At 49.6% G+C, this 15,344-nt stretch overlaps 1 protein-coding gene and 1 long non-coding RNA gene across 12 annotated transcripts in view; one reads left to right on the top strand and one right to left on the bottom strand.

Moving 5' to 3' along the window:
* Positions 1 to 15,344, bottom strand: part of LOC126052411 (uncharacterized) — a 151,951-nt gene that overhangs the window by 58,388 nt on the left and 78,219 nt on the right. For 7 of the 9 annotated variants that reach the window (XR_007510021.1, XR_007510024.1, XR_007510026.1 and 4 more), the window contains exons 2-4: positions 15,183 to 15,317; positions 9,168 to 9,272; positions 8,364 to 8,480 (exon numbers count right to left, since the gene is read on the bottom strand). This is a non-coding gene — a long non-coding RNA (uncharacterized LOC126052411). Of the gene's footprint in view, positions 1 to 8,363; positions 8,481 to 9,167; positions 9,276 to 15,182; positions 15,318 to 15,344 lie in introns of all 9 variants that reach the window. The other 2 variants (XR_007510023.1, XR_007510027.1) reach the window with 2 other exon arrangements.
* Positions 1 to 15,344, top strand: part of LGR6 (leucine rich repeat containing G protein-coupled receptor 6) — a 157,027-nt gene that overhangs the window by 77,543 nt on the left and 64,140 nt on the right. For all 3 annotated transcript variants that reach the window (XM_049833015.1, XM_049833016.1, XM_049833014.1), the window contains one exon: positions 6,364 to 6,435. In XM_049833015.1, the coding sequence (XP_049688972.1) occupies positions 6,364 to 6,435 (72 nt within the window). The remainder of the gene's footprint in view (positions 1 to 6,363; positions 6,436 to 15,344) is intronic.

The following is a 15,344-nucleotide window of genomic DNA, read 5'->3' as shown; positions in this document are numbered from 1 at the left end:
GAATTAGTTTATGTTTAAAAAAGGATGGGAAACACCCTGGGAATTCCTCCACAAACCTGCCTGTGCAGATGGTCCTCTCCCTGCCCTCGGAGTGAATCCCAGAGCTACTGGAAGCAGGACCAGATTCTTGGCTCTGCCTCCTCTGGCTGCTTCACTGTACAAAAACCACCTGGAAAGTGGCCATGAAGATAGGCCTGTGCAGAAACTATGCAGGGGTACACCCAGGGAAGCAGGTGTGGGGAGACTTGGAAGAGAGCAACTGAAGAGCAAAACTGTCCCACTACCAACAAAACATCATGACACAGGGGAATATGCTGAGATCTTCATGCATCAAGCCTTGAGCCAGCCCCCAAACAAAAGCAAGGCAAGGCAAGATGTGGCCTCCTTGGCTCCCCTCAGATGAGTGCAGGCTGACCCTGATGGATGCTCAGCAGTGGTAGCTGGTGCTCTGAGATCTTTCCAACTGATGGGTACATCCCTTTGCAAAAAGATTTGCAAGTGCACCTCTCCCAGGGGCTCTGCTCTGCAGCATGGCCAACCCACACCCTCCCCACAGAGGCTGATGCTCCATGCTTCAGTGCCAAGATCATTAGAAACCAGCTCCATAGGCTGGTTTGTCTCCTCTGCCAAGGGCCTTTCCTTGCAAAATTAACTATTTAGTCCATGATGTCCCAGCCTTGGAGCTTTCCAGGGTGGCAGAATATGCTGTTTAATCACAGTCTCTGGAAAACTGGAAACTTCCCCAACCTTCCAGACCTCCTCATGAGCTGCCTGGATGCCCCTCACCTCCAAGTGCCCTGGCTGGAGCTTCATCAGCCAGGAACCATCCATCCCAGCTGGTCATGTGGCTGAGCTTGTGCTGCCATGGCCTCACACCACATCCCACCCTCCCACATGTATCCCTGATCAAATTCTCTGCCGCACAAGCAGGATTGCCAGGCCTCTTACTTCCCTGGCTGAACATGCTGCAGCAGCAGCGCTTAGTAGACAAGAAGGAATCCCACACCAAACTCTGCAGGGAAAGACTCCAAGTACAACCACAACCTGAGCCTGCCTCACCCCAAAAATGTGGAGGGCAAAATGCCTGGGTGCATCCTCTTGGCTGCGGACCCTACACTCACAGCAGCCAGCTGGGGTGGCCCACCCCTCTGCTCCGTTCCTCAACAAGCTTCAACCAGTCTGCCTGAGTGTGCAGACCCAGTGTTGCCCACATTCTGCCTGCACAGATAGTGGCGTGAGTGCTGCCCAGCACCTGCCTGCACAAGCATGTTGACCCAGCGCTGCCTGCAACCACTCCCACCTACATACTGCCCCAGTGCTGCCCATGGCTGGTCTCCATCAACAGGTAGGCTGGATTGAGCCTGGCAAGAGTGGCCTTGCTCTGCACATGCCACATGTCCTGGCCAGACGGACCCTACCCAATGGCCACCCCCACTGGTCCCTCCTTCTCTTCTCCCCCTGAGCTGCAATCACAGCATCTCATGTGGTCCAGGACAGGCACTGACTAGCCTGGCTTGTGAACACACATCAAAAAACATCACCAAAAAAGCCATGTTGCCCCAGGGTGGCAGGCTTGCAGGTGGCTTGGGACACTTCAGGAATCCTCAGACAGACCCTACCTCTTTGACAGCCCCCAGCCTGTGCAGAACAGAAATGGCTTTGAGACAAAGGGAATGGTGTGGCACATCCACAAGACGCTCCCATGGGGAGGGAAGAGGAACGTGCAGAGGTTGGAATGTCTTTAATCCCCATGCACAGGCTCCAGGCACAGTTGCCTCAAGCAATAACAGCCCTTTGACTGTGCTGGCTGAGTCACTTCAGCCTCCCAAGATGGGGACATTTTAACATGCACAGGCCTGTACCTCTGAGGGCTGTAAGTCTGCTGAGACTGTCTTGTGCAAGGATCCTGGTGTGATGGGACCTGATTCCAGCATTTTTCTGGTCCTTCAGGCGTGGTCTCTACCAACAAACAATCCTCCTACTTTTGAAAATAAAACATGACCTCTGAAGTGTTGTGACTTATGTGGGTTCCAGTCAGGCTGCTGTGGATAGCAGGTTGTGTGTCCATGTCTGCCAGTGTCCGCAAGATCCAGTATGGTCACCTGAACAGTGCCAACCCAATGTGACAGTGCACTATCCAGACCTGGTTTTGAGCACTTGCTGGCGTGAATCTTCTTTGCTTGTCATGTTCACCAATGTCCTCAGCTTGTCCAGAAGGCCTGGTGCTGCATTTGATAGTGGCTCATCAACCAGTGCAGACCTGTAGGACTTTACTCTTTGATACAGCTGCTAGAAGAGAGAAAATTGCTCTCAGCAGTTGAGAAAATGCACCAGTCAGAGTGGGCATAGGGCTGGATAGGTGGTGAGATTGCTCCATGGGCAGAAGAAGTCAAATGCTCACTAAGGTTGTCTCCAGGCTGCTGTGAAGCAGCAGCTTGCAATAGGAAAGCTAATGAAGTCCAGGAATGTTGTTTGAATTGGAGCCAGGACCTGATGGAGAGGCAGGAGCAAAGACAGATGCCCGTGGAGAAAGGCTGAAGCCAGTGTGATCCGGGATCTCAGGGTATCTGTGATCTTGTGGACTGAGGTCCCAGTTCACAGACCATGTCTGTGCTCAGTTGGTCATCCTGTGGTGTACCTAGAATCCTGATGCAGATCCCTGCACCATCCTCCATGCACAGCCCCTGCAATGCAGCTTCCATTCCTGGGCGAGCATGAATGCAGGGAGGGGACAGGGCATGCCCAAAGCTTTCAGGGACATGAAGTGAAGAAATGACTGGTTTTCAGAGTTGTTCCCTCTTTGCAATGCTGTTTATGTAAGTCATACAGTGACCCCTTAATGCAGAACGTATCGGCCATCCTTGGAAATGGCCTGGAGCCCAGAACTCCCACTGTGGGTGCTCTCCTCAGTGAACTACAGCATTGGCCTTTTGCATCTCATAGAAGACCAGCATCCCAAAAGGGGAAATGCCACCACTTAGAGAGGGACCCTCTGACCCTGTCACAGCTCTCCAGGTGCCCTGCTGTCCTCTGAACCCTTTTGCCATCCTCCTTTTGTAGTGGCACCTGGGGACCCCAGTACAGAGCAGCCCCAGGACCCAGATGCCACAGTGAGGAAATGCACTCCTGCTAGTGTGTAGAGACTTCCTTGACATCATCCCCCAGGTTTTGGTACAATTATTTGAGCTCTTGCCAAAAATCATGCTATATGTTGTTGTTGCAAGAGCCTTTTGTGAAAAAAAAAAAATATATATGCAGGAATGGTTTAACATGCCATGTAGGGATTGACTGCAGGGACCAGGGGCCTGACTGGGGTTGTCCTTAAAACCATACTGTAAGAAAAGCCATCCTGGGACACCCAGTGGTAGATGCAGCATATCTTTTCCTGCTCAACCTGGGCTCCCAGTGAGAAGAGCTGGGACTTTCCTGAGCTTGAGGCTGAATGAATAACTTCTTGTTTAGTACCAGGGTGGCCCTGTCCCTATAAAATTATCTAACCCTGTCTTGGAACTATTTTTTGGCCTCTCTGTATCATGCTCTGATGATGACTTATTGGAGTAATTACGTGCCATGTGAAGAAGCATTGCTTCTTGTCCCAGTCTCAGCATCTGAAAACTTCTCTAGCTGCCCTGCTGTTGTGAAAACCAGCACTGTCCAGCACTCCAGTGGTTTCAGAGGTCTCTGAAGCATCTTTCTTAAATATCATTTGTCTGTGCCAAAATGGCTTCATTTTGGAATCAGCCCATGCTGATGGTGGTCTGGAAAGTTTCTCAGTCTGTGTCACTGGTTGGAGGAGGGACTTGTAATAGATGGGAGGCAGCAGGATCCAGCAGTAGTATGACAATGGGGTTTGCTTTAATATTGACTCCAGATATTTCCACTGATCAACTCTGAACACTGAGCTCAGATTTCATAGAGCCACTGAGATCTAATTGGTGTCCCAGAAAAACCCCAACAGTGCTTCCTAAAGCCCCACTCTGTATCACTCCTTATTCAGCTCTGCATCTTCTTGATTTTCAACTGACCTGAAATGTTTTACTTCTTCAGTAGGCTGTGGGACGCAGTGTCCTAACCCTCCAGCACACCTCGGCTATGGAAACAAACCCATATGCAGGACCAGGAGCCCCAGAAGTTGGGTTGGTCCTTGCATGACAGCTGTCTGCCTGGATGAGCTTCCCCATCCCAGTGGGCTGCAGAGAGCACCCATGAGATTGATCACTGGGGCTTACATTCCCCTTTCACAAGCATGGAAGGAGAACCAGGGACAAGGATCACGGACTTGTCAGAGCACAGTTCATACCAGCCACACGACCCTCCGTGGGCCATGCCCCTCTCAGAGGGGTCCCACCAGCCTTGCACCATGCACCTTGAGAGAATGGGGTCTGGGTGCATCAGCAAGGAAGCTCATGGTGCTCTGTGGTCCCTGTACTTGGCCCATGTCCACACAGAGCACGTGGTGAGAAGATCACCTGGGACGGTGAAGAGGGGGAAGCATTTTGAGAATGGCAGGATGGAGGGAGTGGGGCACAACAGACTGATTAGAGGAAAATTAGGAGTCAGTGGAGCAAGGATCTGAGACTGCCGGAGTGTCTGAGGCTTGGATTGCCCCTTGCGTGTACCAGGAGACCTGAGACCATTTGTGCTGCCCATGGACCAGTTTTGTGCAGGAGATGCAAGAGGAGGGCATGGGCAGAGGGAGCCACTTCAAACACGCCCAGCCCTGCCCTGCCCCACCGGTGAGGAGTGGTGTGTGAGGGCCCTGCACATCTCCGTGCCTGACATTCCCACACTGCCTCCTGAGCCTTTTTTCTTCTAGACCGAATTATCCCAATTACATTCCTCTGCCACCCCTGTAATTTCTAGTTTCCCCACAGGTGAGGATCTGGCATTTCCTCATCCTTCTGCCCATTGTCCTCTGGCTGCTCTCCTGCTGCCCCACGTCCTGCAGGGCAGGGCCCAGATGGGACAGCATGGCCTGGCCAAAACCTGCCCAGCATCAAGAGGAGCAAAGGGATCACAGCTGGTGTCCTTGCTCCTCACACCCCTATGTAGCCACCCCCAAAGCATCTCTGCACCTTCCCAAGAGCAAGTCTGTCTTGTCTTGGGTCTCCAGGTATACCCACCAGCCCCAGGCAGTTTTGGCAGGGCTGCAAGCCTATGCCCAGTTGTATTTACACAGCTTCTTATCCCTGTCCATCCACAGAGCCTTTCTCTTGGTCTCCCTGCAGCAACCTGCATTTCCCATCTGCTCTCCCACACTAGTTGATCTCTGCATCCCTCTTCGTATGTGCATGGTGCCTTGTGCAGCCCTGTGTTGTTAGCAGAGGTAACAACCTTCCCCTCCCAGCTATCATCTGGGTCCTTAGCAATAATGCTAAGTGTCATCTCCAGGAGAGAGACCCTTAAGCATGTTCTTCATTTGAGAGGGAACCATTTATTAATTTGAGATGGCCCCTCTGCTGCCTTTTTGTACCAAATCAAACGTGTCTTCTGTCCTACATTGCATGCTAGCATTTAACATCTTACTAAAGTAAAGCTAAAGTCATGGTAGATGATGTCTATGTTTTCTTCTCCATTCTCATGGGCTTTTACCCTGTATAGAAAAAAACTAGATTGCTTTGACACAACCCATTTTTCACTAGACACTACTGACAGTTGCTTGTTTCCCTACTTTTTCTTCTGTGTACATCCAAATAATTTAATGGTAAGTCCCCATTTTCTTCCAGAAATTAAAGAGGTTGGTGGCCTATAGCTTCCCTTTTTTAAAGATTGTCTCTACAATTGTCTTTTTCAACTTTCCTTTCATGACGGACTTCTGAATCCTCTGCAGTAAAGCTAGCAGTCACAGTAATGGCAAAGTTTCTTACTTGCATCAGTACTCTTTGGGCTGCCCCTCACTGCTAAGGCTGTGCTCTGTCCCTTTGACGCAGTCCACAGGCTAGTTTCCATAGACTCTGCAGAGGTAACCACCACTGGCACACACTGGGAGAAGGATGTCTTATACAAGTATAAATACAGGACAACTCAGCTGAAAGCACTGGTATTATCCTGGACTAACAGACACAAGTGTGCAGTGGAGAGACCCCTTTATGGTCACATCCTCCCAGTGGATTCCCCATTGCAGCACCAAAGTCACCCCTGGGACCCTCTGCTGCAGGATCCTGGGCCAGCCTGGACTGCAGCTCACTGGTCAGCTGCCTGCAAGCTTGCTTAAGAGCCCTGGGTGACCAACATGGTGCTTTCCAACCCCTCTAGCTTTCCAACATGAGTCCAGGACAGCTTCAGAAACAAGCAGCAACAAACTCCATTTTATGTCAGGCTTTTTTTTTTTTTTTAACAAAGTTTTCTTTTTTCTAATTATAGGATGTTGCAGAACAATCAGCTGAGTCGCATCCCTGCAGAGGCACTGAGAGATCTTCCAAACCTCCAGTCTCTGTAAGTCATTAAAAGTCAATGCTTCGAGCTGCACAGTCCCCTGGGGGCCCCAGGCTTCCCAGCATTTGAGTCATTAGTTCCTTTGTCAAGGATGTTCTGTCCCTTCTTCCTTTTCTTTTCCAATTAAAGCAAAGATTACTGTCACTTAGCATAGAAGGGAGGGGAGGGCAGTTTTCAAGGAAGGAACACTGTCTTGGTAAAGGATGTTGAAATTACAGCTCCCCGTGTGTTTGTTGTGATGAAAAGGCCACCAGTGCCAATGCATATTTCAAGGAACACTGAAAAATATCCACACAGAAGGGGCTCCGTCCTCTCCACTGCCAACCACAGTGAGGAAGGGACCTGCCAGGGAGCACAGAGGACACTCTGGTCTGTCAACATGTGAGTTGGGCTGTTTTACCCAGATAGAGGATAGTTATGTCAGGAAAGAAATGCTTTACAACACTTCTATTGATTCAGCCATGAGAAGAAGCTGAGGCTGTGATTGTGCTTTTCCTTTAAAGTAACTATATCCGCAGTAGATTTGTGCTACTGTATCCACTAAAAATCACACGTCACTGAAATATTTGCAGTTTTCCTGAGTGTGGACACACTTGCAATCAGACCCTGGTAGTGCCACTGAATTTAGGGAAGCTCTGTTTGGTAATTGCCCAGCTGGTGTAAGCAGCACTGCCGAAGCTTGTAAGAGCATTCTGAACTGGGCTGAACCACTCAAAAACTAACTTTAACCCTAACCCTTAACTTCAGTCCTAGTCTTACTGTGTGTTTTATCATAGAAATGCTGGCTGGAAGCAGTTCCTGGAGGCTTCCAGGCCGGCCTTCTGCTTGGAGCAGGACTGTCACCAATACTAGGTGGAGCAGTTGCAGCTTTGTCTCTCCAAGCCTTGAAACCCTCCTATCATGGAGATTCCCCCCTCACTGTTGACCTGGTCTGGGGCTGTTCTTCTTGGGGAAGAAGCTTTTCCTCAAGTCCAACCTAAAATTCCTGGAGCACAGTTTGTGGTCATTACTCTTTGTTTGATCCCTTGGAACTACCCAGGAGAGCTTGGCTCCACCATCTTTAGTTGTGGGTCACTAGCAGATCTCCTCTTAGCCTCTTCTCTGCTAGGTGAAACCAACCCAGCTCCTTCCACCTCTGCTCATTGGGGCAAGTTCTCTGGGACCCTGACTCAGTTGCTGGCCCTCCACTGGACCCATCTGGTTCCTCTTCATCCTTCTTACACTGGGCAGCTCAAAACTGGGCACAGTTCTCCCTGTGTGGCCCTCCCAGCACCAAGTAGGAGTTTCTGTAATTATTAATTTAAATATTAATTTACAATAGGGGTGTTGGCTGCGCAGGATATGAACACTCTTTCTGCCAGGAGAGATTTGAAACATTTGTTGCTGAAACACCATTGGCACATGGTTGTGGCTGTTATTAAAATGTGTTGACATCACCACCAGTGCCAGAGTCAAGACCTCCCAGTCCAGGGATTTGGAGATTAGATTGTTTTCCAGGTGAATTCCCTTTCAAGGGAAATTTGACATGGAAGGTCACTGCAGTGGGGTTGCCCCAGGAATGCCCCTTTCCCCCCTCAGCCTGTCTCTCCTATGCCCCTGAAAGTGTGTGACAACCAGTGCCACCAGAGCCCGTGGTTGGATAGACCCAACCTTTGCTTCTGAAGGTTCAACTGCCTGCACACACCATGGCTGCTTGGGCCACCTGGCCTGGGGCACACACCACTGACGGGTGGCCACCTCAGCTAGTGCTGAGGTGTCCACACACTCCATCCCCTCAGCCAACAGTGTCGTCCCGTCCCCCCCCCCCGGAAATACCACATAGCACATGAGAAATGCAAAACCCTCCAAGCAGCTGCTCACAGCACTTTTGGGCTTTATCGAAGGCTCAGGGTGGGAGGATGGTTTATCTTGAACCAACACATAGGTACCTGCTCTTAGTGCACTTCGAGGCCACCTCATCCAGTGTGGGCCCCAGAAGTGTCTCCAAAGTTGGGTGAGGAGGGAGAACTTGGGCCAGCTGGGATCTTGTGTTCTTCCTGCAGAAACTGAATAGTAAGAGAAAATGTTAGGAAGAAACAAGCTTCTTCAGACAACCAGAGGGAGACTAGGCTTGGAATAAAATCAGAGGGCTGAGTATCAGGGCATGGCTGGTTAGGATATGCCTAGTGCCTGTCATATTAGGACTGGTTTCAAGAGCCACAGCAGCAGTGGCAAGATATTTCTGTTGCCAGTTGTGTCCCATTTGCCCCCAAAGCATGCTACCCCAGCCAGCAGGATCCCACCCAGGGTCTGAGGTGACTGAGCAGGAACCTCCTGCCTTTCCCCAGCAGCCTTGGCCCTTTGGACCAACCTGTCTGGGCTGTTACTCCCCTCAAAGCTGCCCTCAGCCCCTCACCCCTGGTAGTTCAGGCAGGTCTTTCTTCCTAGCAGTGCACAAGCACCCATGCCCAGTCTTTCTGGGCTCCTTCATGCCTCCTCTCCTCACCATTCATTTTTAGGATACTTGTCCTTAACCCCCCTGACCAGGGCCACCTCTTCTGAGCCTTCCCCAGCTCCACCTCTGTGGCTCAGGTTCCCTTCCCAGCCTCTCACTGGACCCAAATTCCTGTCCCAGACACAAACTGTGCACAGGAGTGGCCTCCCACTCCTGTCTCTTTCTTAAAAAAAGAAAAAACCTGTTAGACATGACAAGACCTGGGTTCAGGGTGGGAGAGGGGGCAACAACTTCTGACCTGCAGGATGGCTCTATCCAATGCTCTCGACTACACCAGCCAGACCCACAGCTTATCCACCAGTCACCAGGCACAGTGAGAGTAAATAAGTTCAAAGGAAGGCTCCTGCTAAGAAAAAAAATAATTTAATGGGATGGACCTTAAAGTGCCCCTCCAGCCAAGGGAGCCTGGATACCTGTTCTTATGGTCACAGACTGCCCAGGGCTTCTGGACCATCTTTACACAGATGACTATTTAAACAAACACCCTTTTTGGGAGGCCCAGCTTTGAGAACCAGCAAAGTATCAGAAAATAAGAGACATGCATTGGGAAAACAGCACAATCCCTTGTGGCAGACCTGCTGTTGGCAACACCTATCCCCCTGAGTCAGACAGGTATCCTGCTCGCCAAGTCAGAAAGGTGGGACCTGCTGTGGTTGGGCTGGATCTTCTTCATCACATCTCACCTGATCAGAGAAACTGGAAAGGGATTAGCTAAGCCACAGGCAGTAAATTAGTGGGAATTAGTAGACACAGCAAAACTGTGAGGCAAGATGCTATGGATCTTTCCCCATTAGGATAATAACACCTGCATATAGCCATCTCTAGCTGCACACTCAGAAGTGATTTCTGGAGACTTCACTCACTGTCAGTGTTTGCACTGCTTTGGCAAGAATGACATGAGCATGGGCAGGCAAAGTGATCTTCCCTAGGGCAACAGCAAAGTCAGGAGTAAGACCTAGGTGTCCTGGCTCCACTTGCCACATTAAGGTGTTTCCATGCCTCATTCAAGACTCTGCAATGGCACGCTCAGTATGTATAGCCAGCAGTCATCAGGAGAGGAAGTATTTAGGATAGACTGTGTGAAAGATGAAAAGCTCCCAGGAGAGAGGTTTCTGTAATGAAAAGCAAGCGGCAAAACAGTAGTATCTTCTGTGTGAACCCACCTCACCCATCCTGTTCTTTCTGTGCTTACGAGAATTCAGGGTAAAGCCATAAAAGATCAGTCAGGTCCCCTACAGTCATTTTTCCATGCTGTGCCCGTAAGGCTAGGTCCAACTCTTCAAACTAGGGGGGCGGGGGGGGACAGTCCCTGGAAGCAAAAGTTTCAGAAGTGTCCCACGCGATGGAGACCTCTTCCCTGTCTGAGCTACCTGGTTAAAGGATTGGCAGAAGGTACCTCTCAGAAAGACCCTGATTGCAGAACACCAACAGGCTGCAGTAAAACCTGCCCTCAGTGTGGAGAGTACAGGAGGTAGTTATTCTCCAAGATAGTTATTCTCCAAGATAGTTATTCTCCACAGACAGTTATTCTCCAAGGACAGGCACAAGCCAGCTGCACCTCACATTAGCACTGCATCAACCCCTGTCTGTGCTTCTAGCTTGGCCACTTGAAAGTGTAGAGGGCACATGCAGAAAAAGACGATGATTTGCACTTTCTCCTCTTTATACAGAAACTGTACAACAAAGAATCCTTAGGCACGGTGAAGGCCCAAGAACCATGTCTGGTAACTAAGCCAAGCATGTCTATGAGGCACAGCCCTGCTCTGGGTGGATAGGGACATTTCTGAAGACACACAGTGTGTGTTACGAGATTGTACCACTGCTGTGTCTTATGCTGGTGAAAGCATGACCTGCTTTCATCCTGGGTCTCCATCCTGTGCTGCTCCCCCAAGGGAGAAGCCAGTGCTTGCAGAGTCTTGCAATTCTCTTTCTAGCTCATGTTTAGAAATGCTCTTTTGTAGCCACCTTTTACTCCTTTCTCCTATCAAACAGGAAAATGATCCATAAAAATAAGAGACCTGATTTGAAAAACAGGAGTGGCACAGTGTGGACAGTCACTATGTCTTAAGGCAGATACAGAGCTAAGATGCTCTACTTGGTTTTCACTGGTGCCATGACTTCTCCAAATGTAGTTACTAACCTCAGGCCAAGAGCCTTCAGTACAGGTCCTCATTAGAAAGTTTCTTTTTTTCCCCTCTTTTTCAAATATCTGAGTCATTTTCCACAAGTTTATGAGACTCTTGTGTATTCATTGCCAAAAAATTAGCCAGCCTGGAACACCCATAGGTCACCCAGAGTATGGTTTCCAAGCATTATTGGTCAGGCTAGCTGAGACCCAGTGTACTCGTGTTGCCCAGAGACTATTTTTTTTCCATTCAGAAGAGGAATTGGCTTTATGGCACATCATGACAGTTCATGAGTTACCAGACTTGTATGGCACTTCATGGAATATTAACTATCTGCTTTGCAGGTTGGCAACACATGCTGTGCAGGCAGGATGGCTGAAAAGGGGGATGAAAATGGGAGCCAACAGGAGTCGGGTGGAACAGACAGCTGTACTAGACAGAAAGGAATTGTGTGCTGGTTATTTTCTTGCTCTTTCAGATATGTGCATTTGATGTCCACTTTCGTAATTCTGGGATTCAGGCAGGATTTGAAGGGAATGTATCTATCTCTTATGGACAAGCTGACACAGGAGAGGAAAAACAGACTTTTTGATACACAAGGCTTTTCTCAGGTTTACAACAGAAGCAGCCAAACTAAGTGGAAGCTGAGAACGATTGTTTTGAGCATAGCTCTACCAATAGGACTTACTAGGCAATTCAAGGGATGAGGTGGCCAAACAAGTAAAACAGAAAGGCATGCTTCTAGCCACTGTGGGACAGAGAGAGGTTGGTATTTACTGCCTGCACAGCACTAAGTTAGAGCTGAAATGTAGCAAAAACCTGATGTGTCAGTGGAGTCTCTGAAATAAGAGAGAAAAATAATGTTTAATAAACTCCAGCTGTCTCCAAAGGTAGCAGCTGTTTTGCCTTGTGAGCATTCAGAGAGGATGCCCACTGAGATAGGACACATGCACCCAAGCCTTGGTAGCACTTGGAATTGAACTGCTGGGTCCCTTTGCTGCACTGCTGGGGTCCAAGCTGGGGTCCCAGGCATGAGGCATGTTCAGACCTGTATTGAAGTCCCTCTGCTTGCTAGCTGAGAGTGCCAGACAGTGCAGGCAGCCAGATGCTCCTCAGACTCCACAAGATGCATGCTGTGAGGTCATGGTACAAGCTAGGAAGTTTGCAGCAAGTTTAGGAGTCTCTAACAGCAGGACATCAGCTCGTACATACATGGTCAAGGAGAGGAAGGTCCAGGCAGAAAGAAACTCCAATAAACTTTGTCAGTCAGAGAGCAGAAGGAAAGTTATTCTTCCTTTTTATTGGGGGATGCTGCACAGAGAAGTAGGGTACTCCTGTCCAGAATGATCAGAGTGATCATTGTCCAGATCAATGTCCAGAATGATCATGGCACAGTCAGGGCATGAACTCTACCCCCCAGAGTACCTTGTCTCTGGGAAACCTTGTTCCACGTTGGAGCTCTCTTGCATTACACATGCACCCTGCATGCCTTCCCACACAGGGGTTTTTTGTGGCAGCCTGAACAAAAGACTCCACCTCCAGGGAGAGGAAGCAGCAGCTCTCTGTTAACATGGCCTGGGTCCTGCTCTCACATCTGTCTCTAGAAGACCAGAAACAAGGCAGGAGAAACACTGGCCAGTTGTCACAAAGACCATGCTTGCACTGCTCTCCTGGGGGCCTTTCTCTGCTCTTCCCTTCTGACCTGGCTAGGATGAGGATCTGTCTTCAGGCAAGGAGCTTTCTCAAAGCTGCCAGCCCAGGAGCTTCAGGTGTGCAGGATTTTCCATGGGAGGTGTGGTGTCACCTGCAAAAGATGTGTTGTAGTGCAGGAACCAGCAATGGGAGGACACTAATTTAAACTAACCTAGATGAGGCATACTGGCTTTTAGGAAACCTAAGTTACTGAAGTTCCAGTCCTTCACAGGAGAGACAGCATGCCAAAAAACTGACTTTGGATTCAGGCAAGTTTGGGTGAGGTGAGAGGGTCAAGGCGTTACCCTGTGGATGCTCTCCAAGAGGCTGTTCCTATTGCCCTGTGTGATCCCTCCATACCTTTTCTAACCAAGGAAGATGCAGTCCTGAGTTTTGGCAAATGATATTTCAAACACACTAACAGGGCTTCCTCCTGCAAACTCGTAACACAGGTGCTGGGAAGACTGGCAAACCAGATGGACGTTTCCAGTCATTTAACATAACTCTGTGCCAAGGGCATTTGTAGGTCTAGGACAACCATTCCTGATCACCTCATGTGCTGATCCAAAGCTTGGCTGCTCCAGGTTGGCTGACTGCGTATCACCGAGTATCACTGATCAGGGACTTCATGTGGTCTGGGCCACTCCTCCTCCAGAGGGAGATATCCACTATGGGGGGTCAGCATTTCCCGACCAGAGGTGTTCATGATTCACTCTGCCCCATGGATGTCAGCCAGCCTGAGGAGGCAAGTGTCAAATCTACCCAAATACCGCCATCCACATCAGACACACCTGTCCTTACAAACACCCCTCATCACAGGTCTTCTGAAGCTGCAGCCATGCCTGTGGGGCCAGAATCAGACCTGCCCTCCTCCCTGTCAGCTACAGGATGTGGAGGCATCATTGCCTGGAGCCCAAGCTGTCAGGAAGGAGACCTTGGCGGGGATCACTAAATGAATACAAAGAGGAATTTGGATTTCAAAAGAAGAGAATACAAAGCTCTGGAGACTGAGCCTCCTACCAAGTGTGAGGGAGCTGCTTCCCAGCAGGCTTGCTTTAACTGGGAAGCATGTTGGGAAGCCCAGTGGGGAGGATTAGAAAGAACACGCACACCTGATGGCAATGCTCTGAGCCCTGCAAGGAGTGCCAAGGCTTTGCGTAATGCTCTGATCCAGTTGTGATCCCCTGGCAGAGTATCTGGTTACCAGTGGTTTATAGGTGCAGTAACAACATACGATGTGTATTCTGGAAGAGTCGTGTGTCAGTCTAATTAACGACTTTGTGGTTTGTGAGCACTTAACTAAAGCAGATGGGCACTGTGTCTGTTCCTCTGCCAGGCAGAAGGAGTCCAAGGTATTTCAAAGTGAGCAGGTGCTATAAATTATAATTACCAGGCTTGCAGAGGTAGAGAAAGCAAAGAGAAAAGAAACCTGATGGATTAAGAGATCAAGATAAACTCTTGGGTTTTCTTTTTCAAGTACTTATGGAAAGTGAGGAGAATGGCTGGCTCTTTCTGGAGTTTCTCGCAGATCAGCACTTTGGGAAAGTGCTTAGCGTGTGTCTGGCTCCTCTGGGCGGGTGTTGCCTACAGCAGTTTGGAGGGGGAAGGACAGATTAGTGCCAGCCAGAAGAGTATCACAGTTTTTCCAGTATGGGTGGATATATGGTGTACTCAGGACAGTCATCACAGCTTCTCCCACCTGGCTTTGAGGCCAGGGGCTCCAGGAGGATAAGATTTCTAAGTGGCCCAGTGCAGCTTTCCCAAAGTTACCACTGTAGTTCAGGTCCACAGTACCAGCCTGTGCTTTCAGCATGGTGATCTGATTTCTAGCCTATGGCCATGAATCCAAGAGTTCTGCATTTCATTGGGGTTCCCTCCTCCAGACTGGGGAGGAACTGCACTAATAGCTAATTGCTGGGATTTGGGGAGATTTTGGGCATCCCTAGGACAGTAGCAGGTTTTCTGAATCAGTAAGACACAGCAGCATAGGCACAAAGCTTCTGGAGTCACATTTCTCCCTGCTGGATAAAGGCATCCATTCATTTATCTCCTGCCCCATGGTAGCTCATTTCTCCTCCCACAGAGACTTTTGGCTGCATGTCACTTCATGTGGACCCCAGACCCCAAGCGTGTGGACATAGGTGGCACAGAGATGTTGACACACATAAAGTCATCTAACCCCCACTGGGCCATCAGCAGCGTGGAAGGCTCCAGCTGAGCTCATCTCCATGTGTCTGAGCAGCACCCTTTAGTCAAGAAAGAGAACTAGATGCACTGGGGGAGAAACTCATCTCCTGGGAAGCAGTCACCTGCCTTCCGTAGATGGATCACTCAGAGAAGTGCCTGGTCCTCTCCATTCACAGGTGGAGAGGGACACACAGTTCAAAAGGAGACATCTAAGTACAGTTGAGATGACTTCTAGCTGTGATACCAACCTGTGCATCAAACTTGATGTCCTCAGTAAGTCCTTGGTACCTGGATGTGGATCAGGGAGTTAACCACAGCTCTAGCCCATCCCCTGGCCTGCATGTGAAGGGGGTTGTGCAGAAACATCTAAACATCTGGTAACCCTGTTCGAGAGGAAAGAGAGCATGTAA

Source organism: Accipiter gentilis, chromosome 29 (assembly GCF_929443795.1).
Source record: "Accipiter gentilis chromosome 29, bAccGen1.1, whole genome shotgun sequence".
In the NCBI taxonomy this organism is placed as follows: domain Eukaryota; kingdom Metazoa; phylum Chordata; class Aves; order Accipitriformes; family Accipitridae; genus Astur; species Astur gentilis.
This window is presented reverse-complemented; position numbering and strand designations above follow the sequence as displayed.